General features: G+C 31.8%; 1 protein-coding gene across 3 annotated transcripts in view; it reads right to left on the bottom strand.

Annotated features, from left to right (window-relative positions):
- The window catches only part of LOC114331213 (G-protein coupled receptor Mth2-like), a 680,964-nt gene that overhangs the window by 511,349 nt on the left and 151,274 nt on the right, over window positions 1-18,341 (bottom strand). For 2 of the 3 annotated variants that reach the window (XM_028280710.2, XM_028280709.2), the window contains exon 7: window positions 9,384-13,659. In XM_028280710.2, coding sequence (XP_028136511.1) covers window positions 13,472-13,659 — 188 coding nt within the window. In that variant the 3' untranslated portion in view covers window positions 9,384-13,471. Of the gene's footprint in view, window positions 1-9,383; window positions 13,660-18,341 lie in introns of those variants that run through there. The other variant, XR_007699306.1, reaches the window with a different exon arrangement.

Below are 18,341 nucleotides of genomic sequence, written 5' to 3' on the forward strand. Positions count from 1 at the left end.
GTTAATGTTGGTTGCCTATACTGTAGGGCCAGAATAATTTTCACTTTTTATAAACCTAAACTGTAAGGCTAAAAGTAGTATGTACCATAATCACAATAACTCCTCCTGACTTAAAGGTAATCCCTGCTTTGAAATTTCATTTGGGGATTTTCCGTTTTCGAGATATAACCAAATAAAAAGTTGAGATTTCGAATAAATTTTCATTTTCTGGGTATAAAAAGCCGTAAAATTGCTAAATAATCATATCACCTAATTGCTCCTCGTTTGCGGAGTATAAATAAACTGGCTTTAATTGAAAATAATGAAAATTGAAAATTTTATTAAGAAAAACGATATTAACGACGGTTGTGGTTGCCTACACTGTAGGGGCAATGCAAAGGAATTATTATTCGTAGTAGTGATGTTGATTATAGTTACTTTCGAGGATTCGTTACAAATCGTTACTTTTGTATAAAGTAATCATTTACAGTTACAGTATTCGTTACTTTGGATTACTATGATTACTTTTGTATTTGAGTACCGGTAATCATATCGAGAATCGTATTTCTCATCAGTAGGTAGATATTTTGTATAGGTATTTCGATATAACAACGACCTTCACCGATCTGTTTAAGGGATAAATCGTTACTTTTGTATAAAGTAATCATTTACAGTATTCGTTACTTTGATTACTATATGATTACTTTTGTTACTTTTGTATTCGAGTACCGATAATCATATCGAGAATCGTATTTCTCAGTAGGAAGGTATTTTGTATAGGTATTCTGTCACACCCTTAAAACGCTTCATACCGATAACGATATTCCATAACACTCGTAAAATACCGGTCCCGTCCGTTACTCGCTAGGATACGATTGGTATTTTTTTTATAGAAAGTAATCAAGTGTACTGGTTGTACATACAATAGTCGTTACCCGCTCTGATACGATTGGTACAAAGTAACGAAGTAATCAGAGTAATCAAAGTTACGATTTGCCTCTCTGTATAGTAATCGGTACTTTCGGTATTCGTAAGTAACGAGTACTTTGTAACGAATAGTTACTTTTTCAACATCACTATATACACCATGGCCCACGGTTATTAGACTTTATTACGGTTGTCTTGTCCGACGGTGGTGGGGAGACTTGTATTCTTGACTTTACGTCACAATAGTTTACATTCCCATATTTTTAAATGATTTTAGGTCATTGAATGTGTGTTATTGTGTGTATTATTTGTGTTATTATGAAATAATTAGACAAATAGTACACATTTTATCTTATACCGGGTGGTGAATCGTAAAATGGGCCATAGGAAACTCAATGTAAAATTCTGAATTGTTGAATTCCTGTTTCCCTAATTATTTTACATCAAAAGTCATGAGAGAATACTTGTAGAGAATTAAAATCTGTATTAAAATCAAAAGTTAAAATTGTTCTACGATTTAAATGCATTCCAAAATTTTGAAAAATATGATACATTTGCCACAATAGGTATGCGTGTAAAAGTAAGGCCACAGGTTACTATTTAACTAATAGTGCTCACACCATTGACTGAATAAAAAAATATTTATTATTAATCCTTTCTCCGCAACTGAGGGTATCTTATCAACTGTATTGTTTTTAAACAATAGATGATAAAATAAAAATATTGACAGTTTAAAAATGTGAACATTATTGCATTGTGTGTGGCCTAAGTTTGGGCTGAAAACTAAAATGTATTACATTTTTACAAAATTTTGGAATATGTTTAATTACGTAGACCAATTTTAACAGTTATTTCCAATATAGATTTCAATCCTCTATAAATAGTTTCTAATGTCTTTTGATGTACAATAATTATTAGGGAAGCTGGAATTCAACAGTTCAGAATTTTACATTGAGTTAATGCAAAATTTTGACGCATGTCAAAATTCTCAATGTGTTTTAATTGTATTCATTTTTTTCGAATCCTGAGAAAACTAATAAATATTTTTTAAAACTTTAAACTCAGAATGAAAGACTACATTATTACCGAGGGCTGAAAGTCCCTGAAAACTTCTATAATGTTTATTTTAATAAGTTACAGGGCTGAAAATAAAAGAGAAGTGTGATATTTAATTTCAAATATTTTATTCAATAGAATCTGCTTGTTTATTCTAAGGGGCTTTCCGCCCTCGGTAATAATGCAATCTTGCATCCTGCGTTTAAATTTTTCTAAAATACTTGGTTTTCTCAGGATTCGAAAAAAATATTACGATTCAAATGACAGTAAACTCTCGTGACGTAATCTCACCCTTAATGTTCATTGGTTAGTCGATTTAGGCAACCGTAGTAATGTCTAAGAACCGTGACCATGGCCAGAATAATTTTCACTTTTAACTTAACACATTTAATTTCTCCTGGTTTGTAAACGTGTACGCAAATAAAAAAGTTGTCTATTCGGTTGACTTACAACGGTTAGGGATTAATAAAGAAACAAACGAATCGGCATGCGGCAGGTCGATTGTAATATTTTAGGCCGATGCCACATTATGCGTTTTAAACGGATGCGGTGAAAACGCATCCGTTTCCAACGCAACCGGACCGACCTGTCACACTATGCGTTTAGTCTGGTGCAGGTAGTAAGCGCGTACCGATGACTCAAAACGCATCCGCTTCCAACGCAACCGGACCGATCTGTCACACTATGCGTTTTCACCGGATGCGTCGGAAACGCATCCGGTCAAAACGCATAATGTGGCATCGGCCTTAGGTATACCAGTTAAGCGTAGATCTCGGGTGCGTAGAGGGTCAATATCTATTTAATTATTAAATTTTTAGTAATTTTTTGATTAAAATATAATAAACAAGATAACTTAAGGAAAAATAATAAGATGGATAATAAAATTCAATGCACCCTTGTTAGAAATACCTTTCTTAGCAAAAACTTAATATGTACTAAATTAGAAGAGACTTCCTTGAATAAAAGAACAATTAGGATTCACCCGCAAGTAATATTTTAAATACGAAAAAATATATAGATTAGTGCCGATTCGATATGCGTTCTAGAGCAGAGTAGCTAATTCGTTATGTGGTCTAGCATCATCATCAGTAGCTCGACAACCCTTTTTGGGTCTTGGCTTATTCTAAGAATTTCCTTCATTCTGTTCTGTTCCTTGCTTTGTTCTTCCAGTGGGTAATCTCAAGTGTTTTCAGATCTTGTTCCATGTATCTAAGTTTGGGTCTTCCCTTTGACCTTCTCCCTACTGGTGTTTGCCTCATTATATGTTTTGGTGTTTCGGTCTCCAACATCCGTTCAACATGGCCTATCCAGCGCAGACGTCCGATCTTTATGGATGTTATGACGTCAGATTCGTTGTATTCTGCGTATAGTTCAAAATTATATCTTCTGCACCATAAGTCATTTTCTTTCACTTCCTTATACAGGGTGTCTGCGTAACTGGAACCATATGGGAAACTTTTTTAATATCAATTTTACGAAAAAAAGTCATTCTTTATAAAATGCTCTGAATAGTCTAAAACCTAAGATGCAATCATCAGATATCAAATTTTGTCAACAGTATACGAGGTATGTCAAAAACTATGAATTTCGCTCAAGAGCAAACTACCTTTATGTTTCAAAATATCACAAAATTTTATTATGAAAAGTTATTGGTAATTAAAAACCATATTCAAATATGCAATAACATCCTTCTACTTGAAAAAAAAATTCTGAAATTTTCCTAAATTACCGATTCCGAACATCATTTTTATTTATTAGACATGTAATAACTCTTTTATTAATAATTTCAGGAAAAAAAGTATTCTTCATAAAAATCTGTGCATGGTCTAAACTTCAAGATGCAACCATCAGTTATCCAAGTTTGTTAATTTTATACGAGGTGTGTCAAATAATATGAATTTAGAAATAATTTAGAAATTCTTTCTTTCTTTGACACACCTCGTATAAAATTAACAAACTTGTTACTGATGGTTGCATCTTGAGGTTTAGACCATGCACAGATTTTTATGAAGAATAACTTTTTTCCTAAAATTATTAATAAAAGTGTTATTACATGTGTAATAAATAAAAATGATGTTCGGATTCGGTAATTTAGGAAAATTTCAGAATTTTTTTTTTCAAGTAGAAATATTGCAAATTTGAATATAGTTTTTAATTATAAATAACTTTTCATAATAAATTTTTTTGATATTTTGAAATATAAAGGTACTTTTTGCTCTTAAGCGAAATTCATATTTTTTGACATACCTCGTATACTGTTGACAAAATTTGATATCTGATGATTGCATCTTAGGTTTTAGACTGGGCAGAGCACTTTATAAAGAATGACTTTTTTTCGTAAAATTGATATTAAAAAAGTTTCCCATATGGTTCCAAGTTACGCAGACACCCTGTATATGTGTCTGAGGATTTTTCGTTCAAACGTACCTAATAAGTTCTCATCGCTTTTCGACAGTGTCCATGTCTCTGATCCATATATAAGGACCGGTTTTATCAGGGTTTTGTATATTTTGCATTTGGTTTTTCTCGTGATGTTGTTAGATCCTAGATGTTTAATTAGTCCATTATATGGTCTCTCACAGAGTAGTTATTTCGATATGCGGCCACCACTAAATAATGTTAATGCATTTAGTAAATTTTGCATCTACTCGTATATACAGTAGGGTGCAAATGAAAGGAATAAATTTGTTATTTCGTAAACCGATGACATTAGGGAAAATCCCGAAAGAGGCCGATTTTTGTTTTTAAATTATATTTTGGCATACATATCATACTAGTGTCGTCATCCATCTGGGTGTGATGACGTAATCGATGATTTTTTTAAATGAGAATAGGGGGAATTTGGTGACATCGGCAGAACAAGTTTATGGCAAGTCCTACATAACATAGGATTCAAATTTAAAAAAGAGGATAACAGAAAAGCTCTTTGTGAAAGAAGTTATGTTGTACACAAGAGAATTGAGTTTCTGAGAAAATATAACAAATTTAAAGAAAAAGAGTCAACTTTTGTATATTTAGACGAAACATGGATATTTTCTAAGGGTGCTACCAAGAGAATATGGTAAGATGACAACATAAAATCGATCAAGCATACTAGTGGAGAAGGGAAGCGACATATAATTCTGCACGCGGGAGGGAAGACAGGATATATAAAAGGTGCTAATTTAATATTTTCGTCTACATAAAAAACAGTGACTATCATGACAATATGAACACGGAAATGTTTGTGAAATAGTTGCGTGAAAAACTTCTTCCCGGATTAAGTGAGCCCAGCGTAATTATTTTATACAATGCGCCTTTACCATTCAAAAATACTAAACAAAAGTCCAGCAAATTCGTGGAATGTAGATAAAATTAAAGAATGGCTAAAAAATGAACGCATATCTATTCCACAGCTTATATTAAAGTCTGAGTTGTTACGTTTGGCAAAAGAACATGCGAAACCAAAAATCTTTCTGGTGGTTCAAGTTATTGAAAGTTACGGGCATCAAGTTTTACATCTTCCACCACACCACTGCCAGTTTAATCCCATCGAAAATATATGGGGAACAGCAAAACAATATTACGACAACCATATTATGGTCCTAGTGGTTATACTGACGAAGCGGTTTTTGAAACTTGGCGAGAAGCACTTTCAATTGCAACTCCAGAAGTATGGCGGAACTATATATCCAAGTGCGAAAAATTAATTAAGGATTGGTGGATTCGTGAAAATAAAATTAACGAAATAAACCCAATCATAATAACAATCAACGGTGACCCCAGCGATGAAGATGATAGTGTGAACAATAAAGACTAAATCATTTTAGTAAAAAAAAATTGGTACGTATATTGACTTAATAATATTTAGGAGTTTACTTGAATATTTGATGTTTATATGATGCCCTGCTGTAGGATTTCCGGATTCTTTTCAAGGCGTGATCATTTTAGTAAGTGTGATTTGTTTGAAATTGAAACTATTTGTAGATATTGTAGTTACATACATATTACAATATTGTTTTTAATAATTTTTATTTACGGGGAAAATACCCCACATAAAAACTATTAAATATACATAACTAACAAAAAAAACTTATTGACTATAGGCTGCATTGCGGCTGCTTTAATATATCACTTAAATTGATTGTGACTTTATATAAAACCATTTTAGAGATTAAATTAAAACATCAACAATACAGCAACGTTTAGCCTTCTACCTTTTATAAGTTAAAATTTGTTTTATTTTTATTATATGGATATTCATGCAACAATTAAAATTAGGTATACTGATTTTTTGCTACGGGTAATGAACAGTGGTGTCATGGCAAAATTAGCAGTGCGGGAACGCACTGCTAATTTTTGTTTACAAAACCTAAATTCTCTATTATTTTTTTTTTCTTTTCTTAACCAGTGAGGGAACGGCGTTCCCACGCGTTCCCACACGATGACACCACTGGTAATGAACTGTTGTAAAGAATCATGAAATTATATCGTTTAGGCTTGTGAGGCTAAAATTTTAAAATATTTGATTTATATAAGAACATCCCCTCAAATAAAAAATGACTGCGCCAATGTGTAAATAGTCAAACTACAGCGGACCAGTCAATTCGTTCATTTCTTTCTTAATCCGTGACCGGTGTAAGCCTACCGAATAGACAACTTTTTTATTTGCGTACACGTTAGCGTGTACGTAGACACAGCGGATTTTTAGTTAAGTTAAAACCAGGTTTATTCATAATCCTCAAACCAGGAGAAATTAAATGTGTTAAGTTAAAAGTGAAAATTATTCTGGCCATGGTGTATATAGTGATGTTGAAAAAGTAACTATTCGTTACAAAGTACTCGTTACTTACGAATACCGAAAGTACCGATTACTATACAGAGAGGCAAATCGTAACTTTGATTACTCTGATTACTTCGTTACTTTGTACCAATCGTATCAGAGCGGGTAACGACTATTGTATGTACAACCAGTACACTTGATTACTTTCTATAAAAAAAAATACCAATCGTATCCTAGCGAGTAACGGACGGGACCGGTATTTTACGAGTGTTATGGAATATCGTTATCGGTATGAAGCGTTTTAAGGGTGTGACAGAATACCTATACAAAATACCTTCCTACTGAGAAATACGATTCTCGATATGATTATCGGTACTCGAATACATGGAACAAGATCTGAAAACACTTGAGATTACCCACTGGAAGAACAAAGCAAGGAACAGAACAGAATGAAGGAAATTCTTAGAATAAGCCAGGACCCAAAAAGGGTTGTCGAGCTACTGATGATGATGCTAGACGACATAACGAATTAGCTACTCTGCTCTAGAACGCATATCGAATCGGCACTAATCTATATATTTTTTCGTATTTAAAATATTACTTGCGGGTGAATCCTAATTGTTCTTTTATTCAAGGAAGTCTCTTCTAATTTAGTACATATTAAGTTTTTGCTAAGAAAGGTATTTCTAACAAGGGTGCATTGTATTTTATTATCCATCTTATTATTTTTCCTTAAGTTATCTTGTTTATTATATTTTAATCAAAAAATTACTAAAAAATTAATAATTAAATAGATATTGACCCTCTACGCACCCGAGATCTACGTTTAACTGGTATACCTAAAATATTACAATCGACCTGCCGCATGCCGATTCGTTTGTTTCTTTATTAATCCCTAACCGTTGTAAGTCAACCGAATAGACAACTTTTTTATTTGCGTACACGTTTACAAACCAGGAGAAATTAAATGTGTTCAGTTAAAAGTGAAAATTATTCTGGCCATGGTGTATATAGTGATGTTGAAAAAGTAACTATTCGTTACAAAGTACTCGTTACTTACAAATACCGAAAGTACCGATTACTATACAGAGAGGCAAATCGTAACTTTGATTACTCTGATTACTTCGTTACTTTGTACCAATCGTATCAGAGCGGGTAACGACTATTGTATGTACAACCAGTACACTTGATTACTTTCTATAAAAAAAATACCAATCGTATCCTAGCGAGTAACGGACGGGACCGGTATTTTACGAGTGTTATGGAATATCGTTATCGGTATGAAGCGTTTTAAGGGTGTGACAGAATACCTATACAAAATACCTTCCTACTGAGAAATACGATTCTCGATATGATTATCGGTACTCGAATACAAAAGTAACAAAAGTAATCATATAGTAATCAAAGTAACGAATACTGTAAATGATTACTTTATATAAAAGTAACGATTTATCCCTTAAACAGATCGGTGAAGGTCGTTGTTATATCGAAATACCTATACAAAATATCTACCTACTGAGAAATACGATTCTCGATATGATTACCGGTACTCAAATACAAAAGTAATCATAGTAATCCAAAGTAACGAATACTGTAACTGTAAATGATTACTTTATACAAAAGTAACGATTTGTAACGAATCCTCGAAAGTAACTATAATCAACATCACTACTACGAATAATAATTCCTTTGCATTGCCCCTACAGTGTAGGCAACCACAACCGTCGTTAATATCGTTTTTCTTTATAAAATTTTCAATTTTCATTATTTTCAATTAAAGCCAGTTTATTTATACTCCGCAAACGAGGAGCAATTAGGTGATATGATTATTTAGCAATTTTACGGCTTTTTATACCCAGAAAATGAAAATTTATTCGAAATCTCAACTTTTTATTTGGTTATATCTCGAAAACGGAAAATCCCCAAATGAAATTTCAAAGCAGGGATTACCTTTAAGTCAGGAGGAGTTATTTTGATTATGGTACATACTACTTTTAGCCTTACAGTTTAGGTTTATAAAAAGTGAAAATTATTCTGGCCCTACAGTATAGGCAACCAACATTAACATCGTTTTTCCTTTATAACATTTTCAATTTTCTCAATTTTCAATTAAAACCAGTTTATTCATAATCCGCAAACGAGGTGCAATTTTTTGATATGGTTATTTAGTGACTTTACGGCATTTTATACCCTGAAAATCGACATTTATTTTTAGCGCTGCGCCGAAATCTCCACTTTTGATTTGCTTATATCTCGAAAACGGAAACTCCGCAAATGAAATTTTGAATGGTGCAATTATCCGCAAACGAGGTGCAATTTTTTGAGCTATGGTAGAAGTCAAAATAACGACTTTGAAAAAACCGTTTCGCTAACTTTATGACGCTTACCTATACTGTGTTTAGCCGCGTCTCTCTAGGGTCTGATGTCAGATGTCAGATGTCAGATTTACTGATTGGCTTCTTCTTTCTATTTTTAATAACCGCGACTTTTTTGATATAAACAATTTAGTTTAGGTCCAGTGTATAGTTGGCTGCCTAATAAAATACAAAAATTATTGTCTAAATTTTATCTTGCTGTTCCCATGTCTGATTATTTACTTTTCCTCTATCAATTTCGCAGAATAATTGAAGGAAAAAAGGAAATGAATAAAAAAAGCTGCAACACGTATATTTTTATTACATAAAAACACATTACATTTTTTATTATAATATACAAAAGTCTATTATCTCACAAAAATTATTTTGAAATTTTGCAATACAAGGGACGGTGTTCATACAGTGATGAGTGCTCTAATAATCGGCAACATAACTGAAAAGACAGAGAACATAGTACGTTGTAATTGTAAAATAAAAAGAGATGAAACTAGTAGGTGGTACAATCTATAAATTTATATTATATTAATAGTATAGTTTCCCACTTTAGATGTATCGGAATCAAACCAACTGCCACATGAGAATATTCTTCTTCTTCTTACTCTCTTTCTTGGCTTGCATCACGGTTCTTAGACATTAATAAAGTCTAATAACCGTGGGCTTGCATATAAAATTCTCCTGTCACAGTGGCAGTTGACACGTCTAAAGGTGGGAAACTATCAATGTAATGTAAATTCATAGGCTTCTATTGATAATTTCCCACCTCTACTAGTTTCATTCTTTTTTATTTCACTGTTATGTTTCCCTCTTTTGCGTGATTTAGCCGGTTCGTCGTGCACTCATCACCATATAATGTATTAAAAGTGTTTAAAACGCTAATATCAGCAAGATCAGCGTTCATAAAGATGAAGTCTTTTTTCAGCAGTTACGATTTACCATTATTTGGTACTAAAATCTCTAGCATACTAGCATCAGATGCTATGTAAGCTGTATTTTCTACGTTATTTCACGGAGTAGAGGCTTGGACATTTTCTGAGGCTTATTTACGAAAGCTAGGAGGCCTTCGTGATGTGGTGTTACAGATGCAACTTAAGAATCTGATAGGGATCGTGTAACTAATGTGGATGTACTACGTAAAATGTGCAAGGAATGAGAGATTATTAAACAACATGTTATTAGATATTAACAGAGGTATGGGTTGTAACTCATTCTTCAGGGCAAGGTATGTACTTCGAGGGGAAGACCAGGGAAAAGAAGTATATCCTAACTTCGAAATCTGAGAAAGTTGTTTAATACGTCTACAACCGTATTATTCCGAATAACTGCAAACAAAGTTAGGAAAACCATGCTAATCGCCAAGACCTGGAAAGGGTAGGTATCTTAACAAGAGGAAGATGCTAAAAATTTAAAGGCAGGTACTTTTGTGTAAGACTAGAAAACGAAGAAGAGTCTAAAAAATGTTCACTGAATCCGTGAATGTTCAAACTTTAATCAAACCTTTTCTCGTAATATCGGTATATTTTAAAACCACTATGGATGGAATCCATATCTAGGGGGTCAACCCTACAGCAAACCAAGATTAAACATGGTCTTATCAAAGTAGTCCAAAGTCTGTATAGTGGAACCACTGCAAATATTAAAACTGGATCAAGAATATCTGAGGGATTTAAAGTGAGTAAACGATTGAAGCAGGCTTACTGCATTTCGCCTACCCTTTTCAAAATTTATCTGGAACAAGCACTCAAGCTGTGGAAAAGAAAATGTAATGGCATGGGAATCCTTCTCAATGACGAGATAACACTATACACTTTATCTTTGGCTGATAACCAAATTCTGATTGCTCATGATTATGACGATTTCAGTTAAATGACGCGGAAGTTAATAGAAAAATATAACAAATGAGGTCTCGTAGATAATATGCATAAAACTTAGTCCATATGTATTGGAGGAACAAAGCACAAAGCAGTCCATTACATTAGACGATGAGGTAGAAATTAAACACTGTGATGAATTCAAGTACCTGCGCATGAAGATAACTCAAGATGGAATAGTTGATGCTGCTATAAAAGACAGAAACATGCAGGGTAAAAAATCCATATCCATGATGAACAACATTCTGTGGGACCAAACAATATCTAAAGCGAACAAACAGCTCGTATACAATACCATACTTAAAAGTGTAATCACATATGCCAGTGAAGTTTGGCCACTGGAACAAAGAACAGAGAAAACTAGTAACAGAAATGGACTTCTGAAGAAGAACAGCAGGCAAATCAAGAAGAGATCGGATACCAAATGAGAGAATACGAGAAATGATGGGAGTCACACATAAAATAATTGATGATATAAAAACAAAACAACTAATAGGCTACGGCCATGTACAGAGAATGCCATATTATGACAGAATCCTTAAACAGATTTTGGCGTGGACAACGCAAGGGAGAAGGAAAAGAGAATGGTCGAGAAGAATCTGGAGAGAGTGATTTGTAAAAGAACTAGAGGAAATAGAAATTCCTCCTGGTCTATGGTTAAACAGAGAAGAATAGCGGTTAGGAGTCAGAAGGCGTCGGAGAACGCTGCGCTGTAAACCGATAGTAGTATTAGTATACAGGGTGTTTGGTAAAGAATGGGCCATAGCTTAACCTTAGATTCCTGAGTTTAAAATAGGTCGATTTAAGCTAACTTACCTTAGTACAAAAGTTGATAATAACCTAAATACAGGGTGTCAAAGTTAAACTTTTATTTTATTTATTTTTGAATATTTCCTGACAGGCATGGGACAACAACACGAAATTTGGTAAGTAGTGCTGGTATTGTACATTCTACTAAATTATGAACAAACGTTTTTGGCTACTACCAGAGGCGTACGACGGGGGAACATGAATGGTTGACCCTTCCCAAATTCTACGCCACTGGAGAAATTGCTATTTTAGTGCAATTTTTTGATTATCCAATACTTCCTATATAGAAAACATACTCTTCATTCGTAGCGATAAAGCCATTAGTTTTCGAGATATTGGAAGCTAAAAACGAAGGGACATAATACATTAATCAAAATAAGTGTGCCCTTTCATTTTTAACTTCAAATATCTCGAAAACCAATGACTTTATCCTTACAAATGAATACTATATTATTTGCATAGAAAGTATTGGAGAATCTAAAAATTATGCTAAAATAGCAGTTTCATCAGTGGCGTAAAAATTTGGGAAGGGTCAACCATTTACTATCCCCTGTCGAACGCCTCTGGTATTAACCACAAACGATTATTTAATATAATTTAGTAGGGTGTACAGTACCTACACTTTCTGCTAAGTACCATAAGGATATTTTAATGTTGTTCTGAAGCTATTTCCTTGTGGCATTTTTATAATTAAGTATTTTCTATGGGAAATAAGCCACAATTTTACTAAAAAATGAATTTTATATTTTGACAACGAAACCCGATTTGGGCTTCGAAACGTTAATAAATTCATTTTTTAGTAAAATTGTGGCTTATTTCCAATAGAAAATACTTAACCATAAGGATATGTCAATCAGTTTTATAGTAACGGGCACACAAAGTTCTTAAAGTTTTAAATAAGGAATAAATTATTTAAAAAAATTTAATACTGTAAAATAATTTGACATATCCGTGTGATACTTGGCAGAAAGTGTAGGCACGGTACACCCTACTAAATTATGTTAAATAATCGTTTCTGGCTACTACAAGAGGCGTACGACAGGGGAAAGTGAATGGTTGACCCTTCCCAAATTCTACGCCACTGATAAAACTGCCATTTTAGCATATTTTTTAGATTTTCCAATACTTTCTATGCAAATAAAATACTCTTCATTCGTAACGATAAAGTCATTAGTTTTCGAGATATTTGTAGTTAAAAATGAAAAGGCACACTTATTTTGATTAATGTATTATGCTCCTTCATTTTTAGCTTCAAATATCTCGAAAACTAATGGCTTTATTATTAAGGATGAAGAGTAGATATGTTTTTTACATAGAAAGTATTGTAGAATCAAGAAATGGCACTAAAATAGTAGTTTCACCAGTGGTGTAGAATTTGGGAAGGGTCAACCATTCACGTTCCCCCGTTGTACGCCTCTGGTAGTAGCCAGAAACGTTTGTTTAACATAATTTAGTAGATTGTACAATACCAGCACCACTTACCAAATTTTGTGTTATTGTCCCATGCCTGTGAGAAATATTCAAAAATAAATAAAATTAAAGTTTAATTTTGACACCCTGTATTTCGGTTATTATCAACTTTTGTACTAAGGTAAGTTAGCTTAAAACGGCTATTAAGCTATGGCCCATTCTTTTCCAAGCACCCTGTATAATAACATGTCCCTTTCATTACAAAATTACAAAAAAATAAAATCTTAAACTAGTTTTTGGTTGTTATTCTGATTTCCTAAGGTTGTCATTGCAACTCCATTTAGCGTCAAAGAGGAATGTGTGCGAACCGATGAAGTATTCGGCGAATAGTGTATACCAAATATCGTACATTTCTGAGCTAAGTTCAGAAGGATTTTCTTCTTGCAAATAAATATAATGAAGATAAATACACCTAAAAAGTAAAATATGATCAGATACAATACTGAAAAAGATACGTTCGTTTTAAATCCGACAAAACCATTTAAGCTACTTATAGATATTGACAATGCTGTCAAGAAAAAAATCTAAAAACTCTTAAAACCGGTTTAAATCGTTTCTCTCTATTTATCTATCTCTTATTTCTCGATTTATGCCTTCTCTCCAACTAAGGTGAGGTTTTCGTCCTTTACTTCTACCATCAGGTTACCATGTTAGGATTTGTTTTGGAAGTCAATATTCGGTCATTCTTTGGACATGTCCTTACAATCTTAGTTATTCGGTACCAATATCTTCTACTTTGTCTAATTTTCTTGCATAATTTCTCGTATTCCTCTGTAAGTAAGTTTCCCCTATCTCGATTTCTCCGCCGAAGGTTTTCAGAAATCCATTTCCGTTGCCTCAAGTTTTCTTTGGTCTCTCTCTCTCTCTCTCTCTTACCGTTTCCCCATTACTGAGGATCGTGATTTTTGACTGAAATTTTTGTCATTATTTTATTACCAAGCTGTTATTTTTAAGTAATTATATTGAGCGCCATGCACGTGGTAGGCGGCCGTAAATGTGAGTGCAAGTAAGATGCACAATTGGACTGCCCCGGAGTGGCATCTCTCTCTCTCTCGCACTCAGCATTTACGGCCGACTACCACGTGCATGGCGCTCAATATTATTACTTAAAAATAACAGCTTAATAATAAAATAATGAAAAAAATTTCTTCAGGATCTTGTAGCGGGGGTTATATATTACACACTCTTTCAAATGAGGTGCCTTTCATTAAACTTTTATTTAGTCACTTTCTGACTTTTATAATAATAACTTTTAACCGAGTTATTAAGCCTTGAAAATCGCAATATTTCGTTTTTTTTTTTCAATTTTAAATTGCTTATAACTCGAAAACTATCAAGTTTAGAGAAAAATTATAAGAGACCTTTTTATCCAGATGGGTCCAAAAAAACTACAAAAAAAATTGTCCGGGCCAAAAATACTGATTTTTTCAATTTGATTAAAAAAAATTTGGCCCACTTTTCACGTGGGCGACTTCTTGAACCTTATTCTGAGATGTCTCACGAATGTAATTATGCAAAAAAATCTCATGGGACTATTTTTCCCAACGAACCCGCCGTTTTCGCCTTATCTAACTGATTTTGTTTGTCACCGAAATGTCTCTATATTTTTGTCCATTCTGCATTTCTTGTGTGTGCTAAATATGAATGTCTTTCATTCTTCTGGGATTTTATATAATTTTGCTAAGCTATATCAAATTCGCCAAATATAAAAAACAAGATTAAAACAAGAAAATTTAAATTAAAATATTTAAACAAATATATAGTGATGTTTGTTATAATGTTCGATTTTATTTATTTATTGATGGACAGAACTCAATGTAGGTAACCCCATTTCTTTTTTCTTTTTATTTATTTTAACAGTTTATTATAGTGTCTTCTCTGTTTCAATTAATAAAGCAATTTTCCTCTTTTACTTTTAATTAATTTTCAAATGAATCTATTTTACTTATTATATATTTTTTACCCAACTCCACAACTAACCCTTTGTTTTCTTTCTTTTCCTTTCTGCTCTGATTTTTAGTTTCAGATACCTTCATTGATGTTAACCAAATCACATTTTATAATATGACTTCTAAACATACATAGTTATAGGGGAGTGCATTTAGATTTTCACTTCGGAAAAAATCAAACAAGATAAAACTTTTTGTAATTTCATTAAGAAATGTTTAATAAACAACGTATCAAAAAGTTCTACTCGAGAAGTGGGTGCTTCATTTTTTATTAAACAAATGAACAGCGAAGTTAGATGTATTTGTAAATAACTCCGAAAATATAATTTTTAGAAAACAACTGACTTGACCATTGAAAAATTCAGAAAATTTTACAAAAAAACCTTATATAAAGATTTTTCTAAAATTAAATCTCTAGCTTCTGTAATTTTTTATTTATAACGCTAAAGTCAGCCATCTCACACATATTGGCGCACTGTAAACTATTGTAGCGTTGGAAGAAGTGCACGCTTGAGTTTTTTAATGTAATTCTTTAACTGATGGATCAAAAGAAATTTTAAAAATTGGACATGAAAGAAGATGAAATAAGCTATCTTGTGGTTGTAATAAAAAGAAATAAAATTTATGGACATGAGTACAGTGTGGGCGGAAATTGAGCCTTACATGAATTTTGTTTAAAAATGATTTAAAAATGTGTAACTAATACAATTTTACTTATAAAACACTCAAATTTGCACAACTTACCTCTCAATCATCTTACTAAACGATGTTTTATTAAAAAAAATCTAAAAAATTTAATTCAAATAATACGATGTCTCAAAAAATGTAATTTTTGAAAACTTCGTGGTTTTACAGAATTCCCACCACTTTAAGACGGTATTACTCAAGTTTGAATAAATCTAATACAATTTTTTTGATATTTTTTAAAGCTTAGAATGTAATATTTAAAAAACACTGAAATATTTTAGTTTAAAAATGAAGTAAACAATGTCTTTTTGAGAAAACTAAGAAAGATAACAAAAATGTAATACAAAAACCGAAAATTACCAGATGAAAAAATGTATATACAGAGTGATCAAAACTTTTTTCTGTAAAACTTTCCTAAAATACATTTAATAGTAAGCTTCAACAATAATAAATGTTCAACAAAAAAAAATTTTTAGCTCTTATACAGTATGTCTGCGTTTTAATATCAGTTTTACGAGAAAAAGTTATTCTTTATAAAATACTCTGCATCGTATATAACATAAGATGCACCATCAAATATCAAATTTTTTAAATTTTGTACGAGGTATGTCAAAAAATATGAATTTCACTTAAGAGTAAAGTACCTTTATATTTCACAATATCGAAAATTTTTATAAATAAAAGTTGTTTGTAATTAAAAACTATGTTCCAATATGTAATTATATCCTTCTAATCGAAAATTTGTTTTTTTTTAAATATTGTTACAAATTAATTATACCCAACATCATTAAATTTTCAATTATTATTTATGATAACTGTTTTATTATTAATTTTATGAAGAAAGTTATTCGTCATAAATAGCTGTGCATGATCAAACACTTAATATGTAAATATCAAATATTATATTTTATCAATATTATACGAGGTATGTAAAAAAATTATATTTTTATATATGTACCTTTATAGTTTACAATATTTCGATTAGAAGAGTGTAATTGCATATTGACACATCGTTTTTAATTCTGAACAACTTTCCATAATAACAATTTTCAGTATTATGAAAAATATAGGTATTTTACTCCTAACTGAAATTTTTATTTATTGACATATCTTGTACAAAATTGATAAAAATTGATATTTTATGATTGCATTTAAAGTTTTAGAATATGCAGAGCTTTTTACTTAGAATAACTTTTTTATTTATGATCCCATTGCAACAATTTTTTGAAAAGGTAGAAGCACAATTTTCACATCATTTCGAGTAAGACCGAATTTAATTAAGAGCGAACGAAACGATTCATATTAAGAGCAAAAAATACATATTTTGTTCATCAATAGAAAAATTATTAATATAACAATTTGTTGACGTTTTAAAGCGGTCGTTTTTGAATATAATATATAGGTTTATCAAAACTCTCAAAAATAAATATATGTAGAAGTAAATACATTTTGTTGTTCTGAAGCTATTTCCTTGTGGCATTTTTATGATTAATTATTTATATGGGAAATAAGCCACAATTAAAATGAAAAAAATAATTTTATTAACGTTTCGACGCCCAAATCGGGTGCCGTTGTCAAAATACAAAATATTACTAAAATAAACTAAAGTGTTGTTGCTAAGCAAAAAAAATTCTTCTAATAATTTATTTAATCTCACTCATTTATATTGGCAATTCAGACATATATTATACATTTTAAAGTAGAAGACTTTAAAATGATATTGCCAATATTTATGAGTTGCGTTCCTGGGACGACTTACTGAAAGATAGTTCATTCGATTACATGAAATTAACCCCAACTCAAGAATATCCGTCATAAAAAATTATAGCATGTGATATGTCTTTAAAAAGACAACCAAATGCAACGACAGTAAAATTCTCGCGTTAGAGACTTCATAGTAAATCACAAGGGAAAACCAGGAAAAACCCTGTGATACTATCCCGACATCGTAAGTATTTGGTCTTACATTAATTTACTCTCAAAAAATAATACCAAATTCTGACTTGTAACATGTTTAAATTATAAATATTATTAATAATACTAGATATATAAGTAATACTAAAATATAAAATATGTACTAGCTCGATATTATTGACTTACTAATCTTGGTATTTTCTTTCTATTGACTTCCTCTTTCAGTATGGGTAACCACATCCTACTGCATTCTACCGAGGAATTTGCGACACAATTGGTTTCATTTAGCATAATTAGAGCCGCTTCTTTGATTTTTCTCTTTTTACTATCTGATTCTTTCAGGACTATACTTGAATCTCTCCACTGAACTCTATGTTCATTATCCCATGCGTGTTGACATATTTGAGATCTCTCAAATTCTCTATTTTTAATATAAGATTGATGTTCACTTATTCTAACGTCTAATGGTCTTGATGTCTCACCTAAATAAAATTGTTCGCATTCACAAGGTATTTTATAAATGCAATTTTTTGTTCTTTCTTGA

This window comes from Diabrotica virgifera, chromosome 7 (assembly GCF_917563875.1).
Source record: "Diabrotica virgifera virgifera chromosome 7, PGI_DIABVI_V3a".
NCBI classification, from domain to species: Eukaryota; Metazoa; Arthropoda; class Insecta; order Coleoptera; family Chrysomelidae; genus Diabrotica; species Diabrotica virgifera.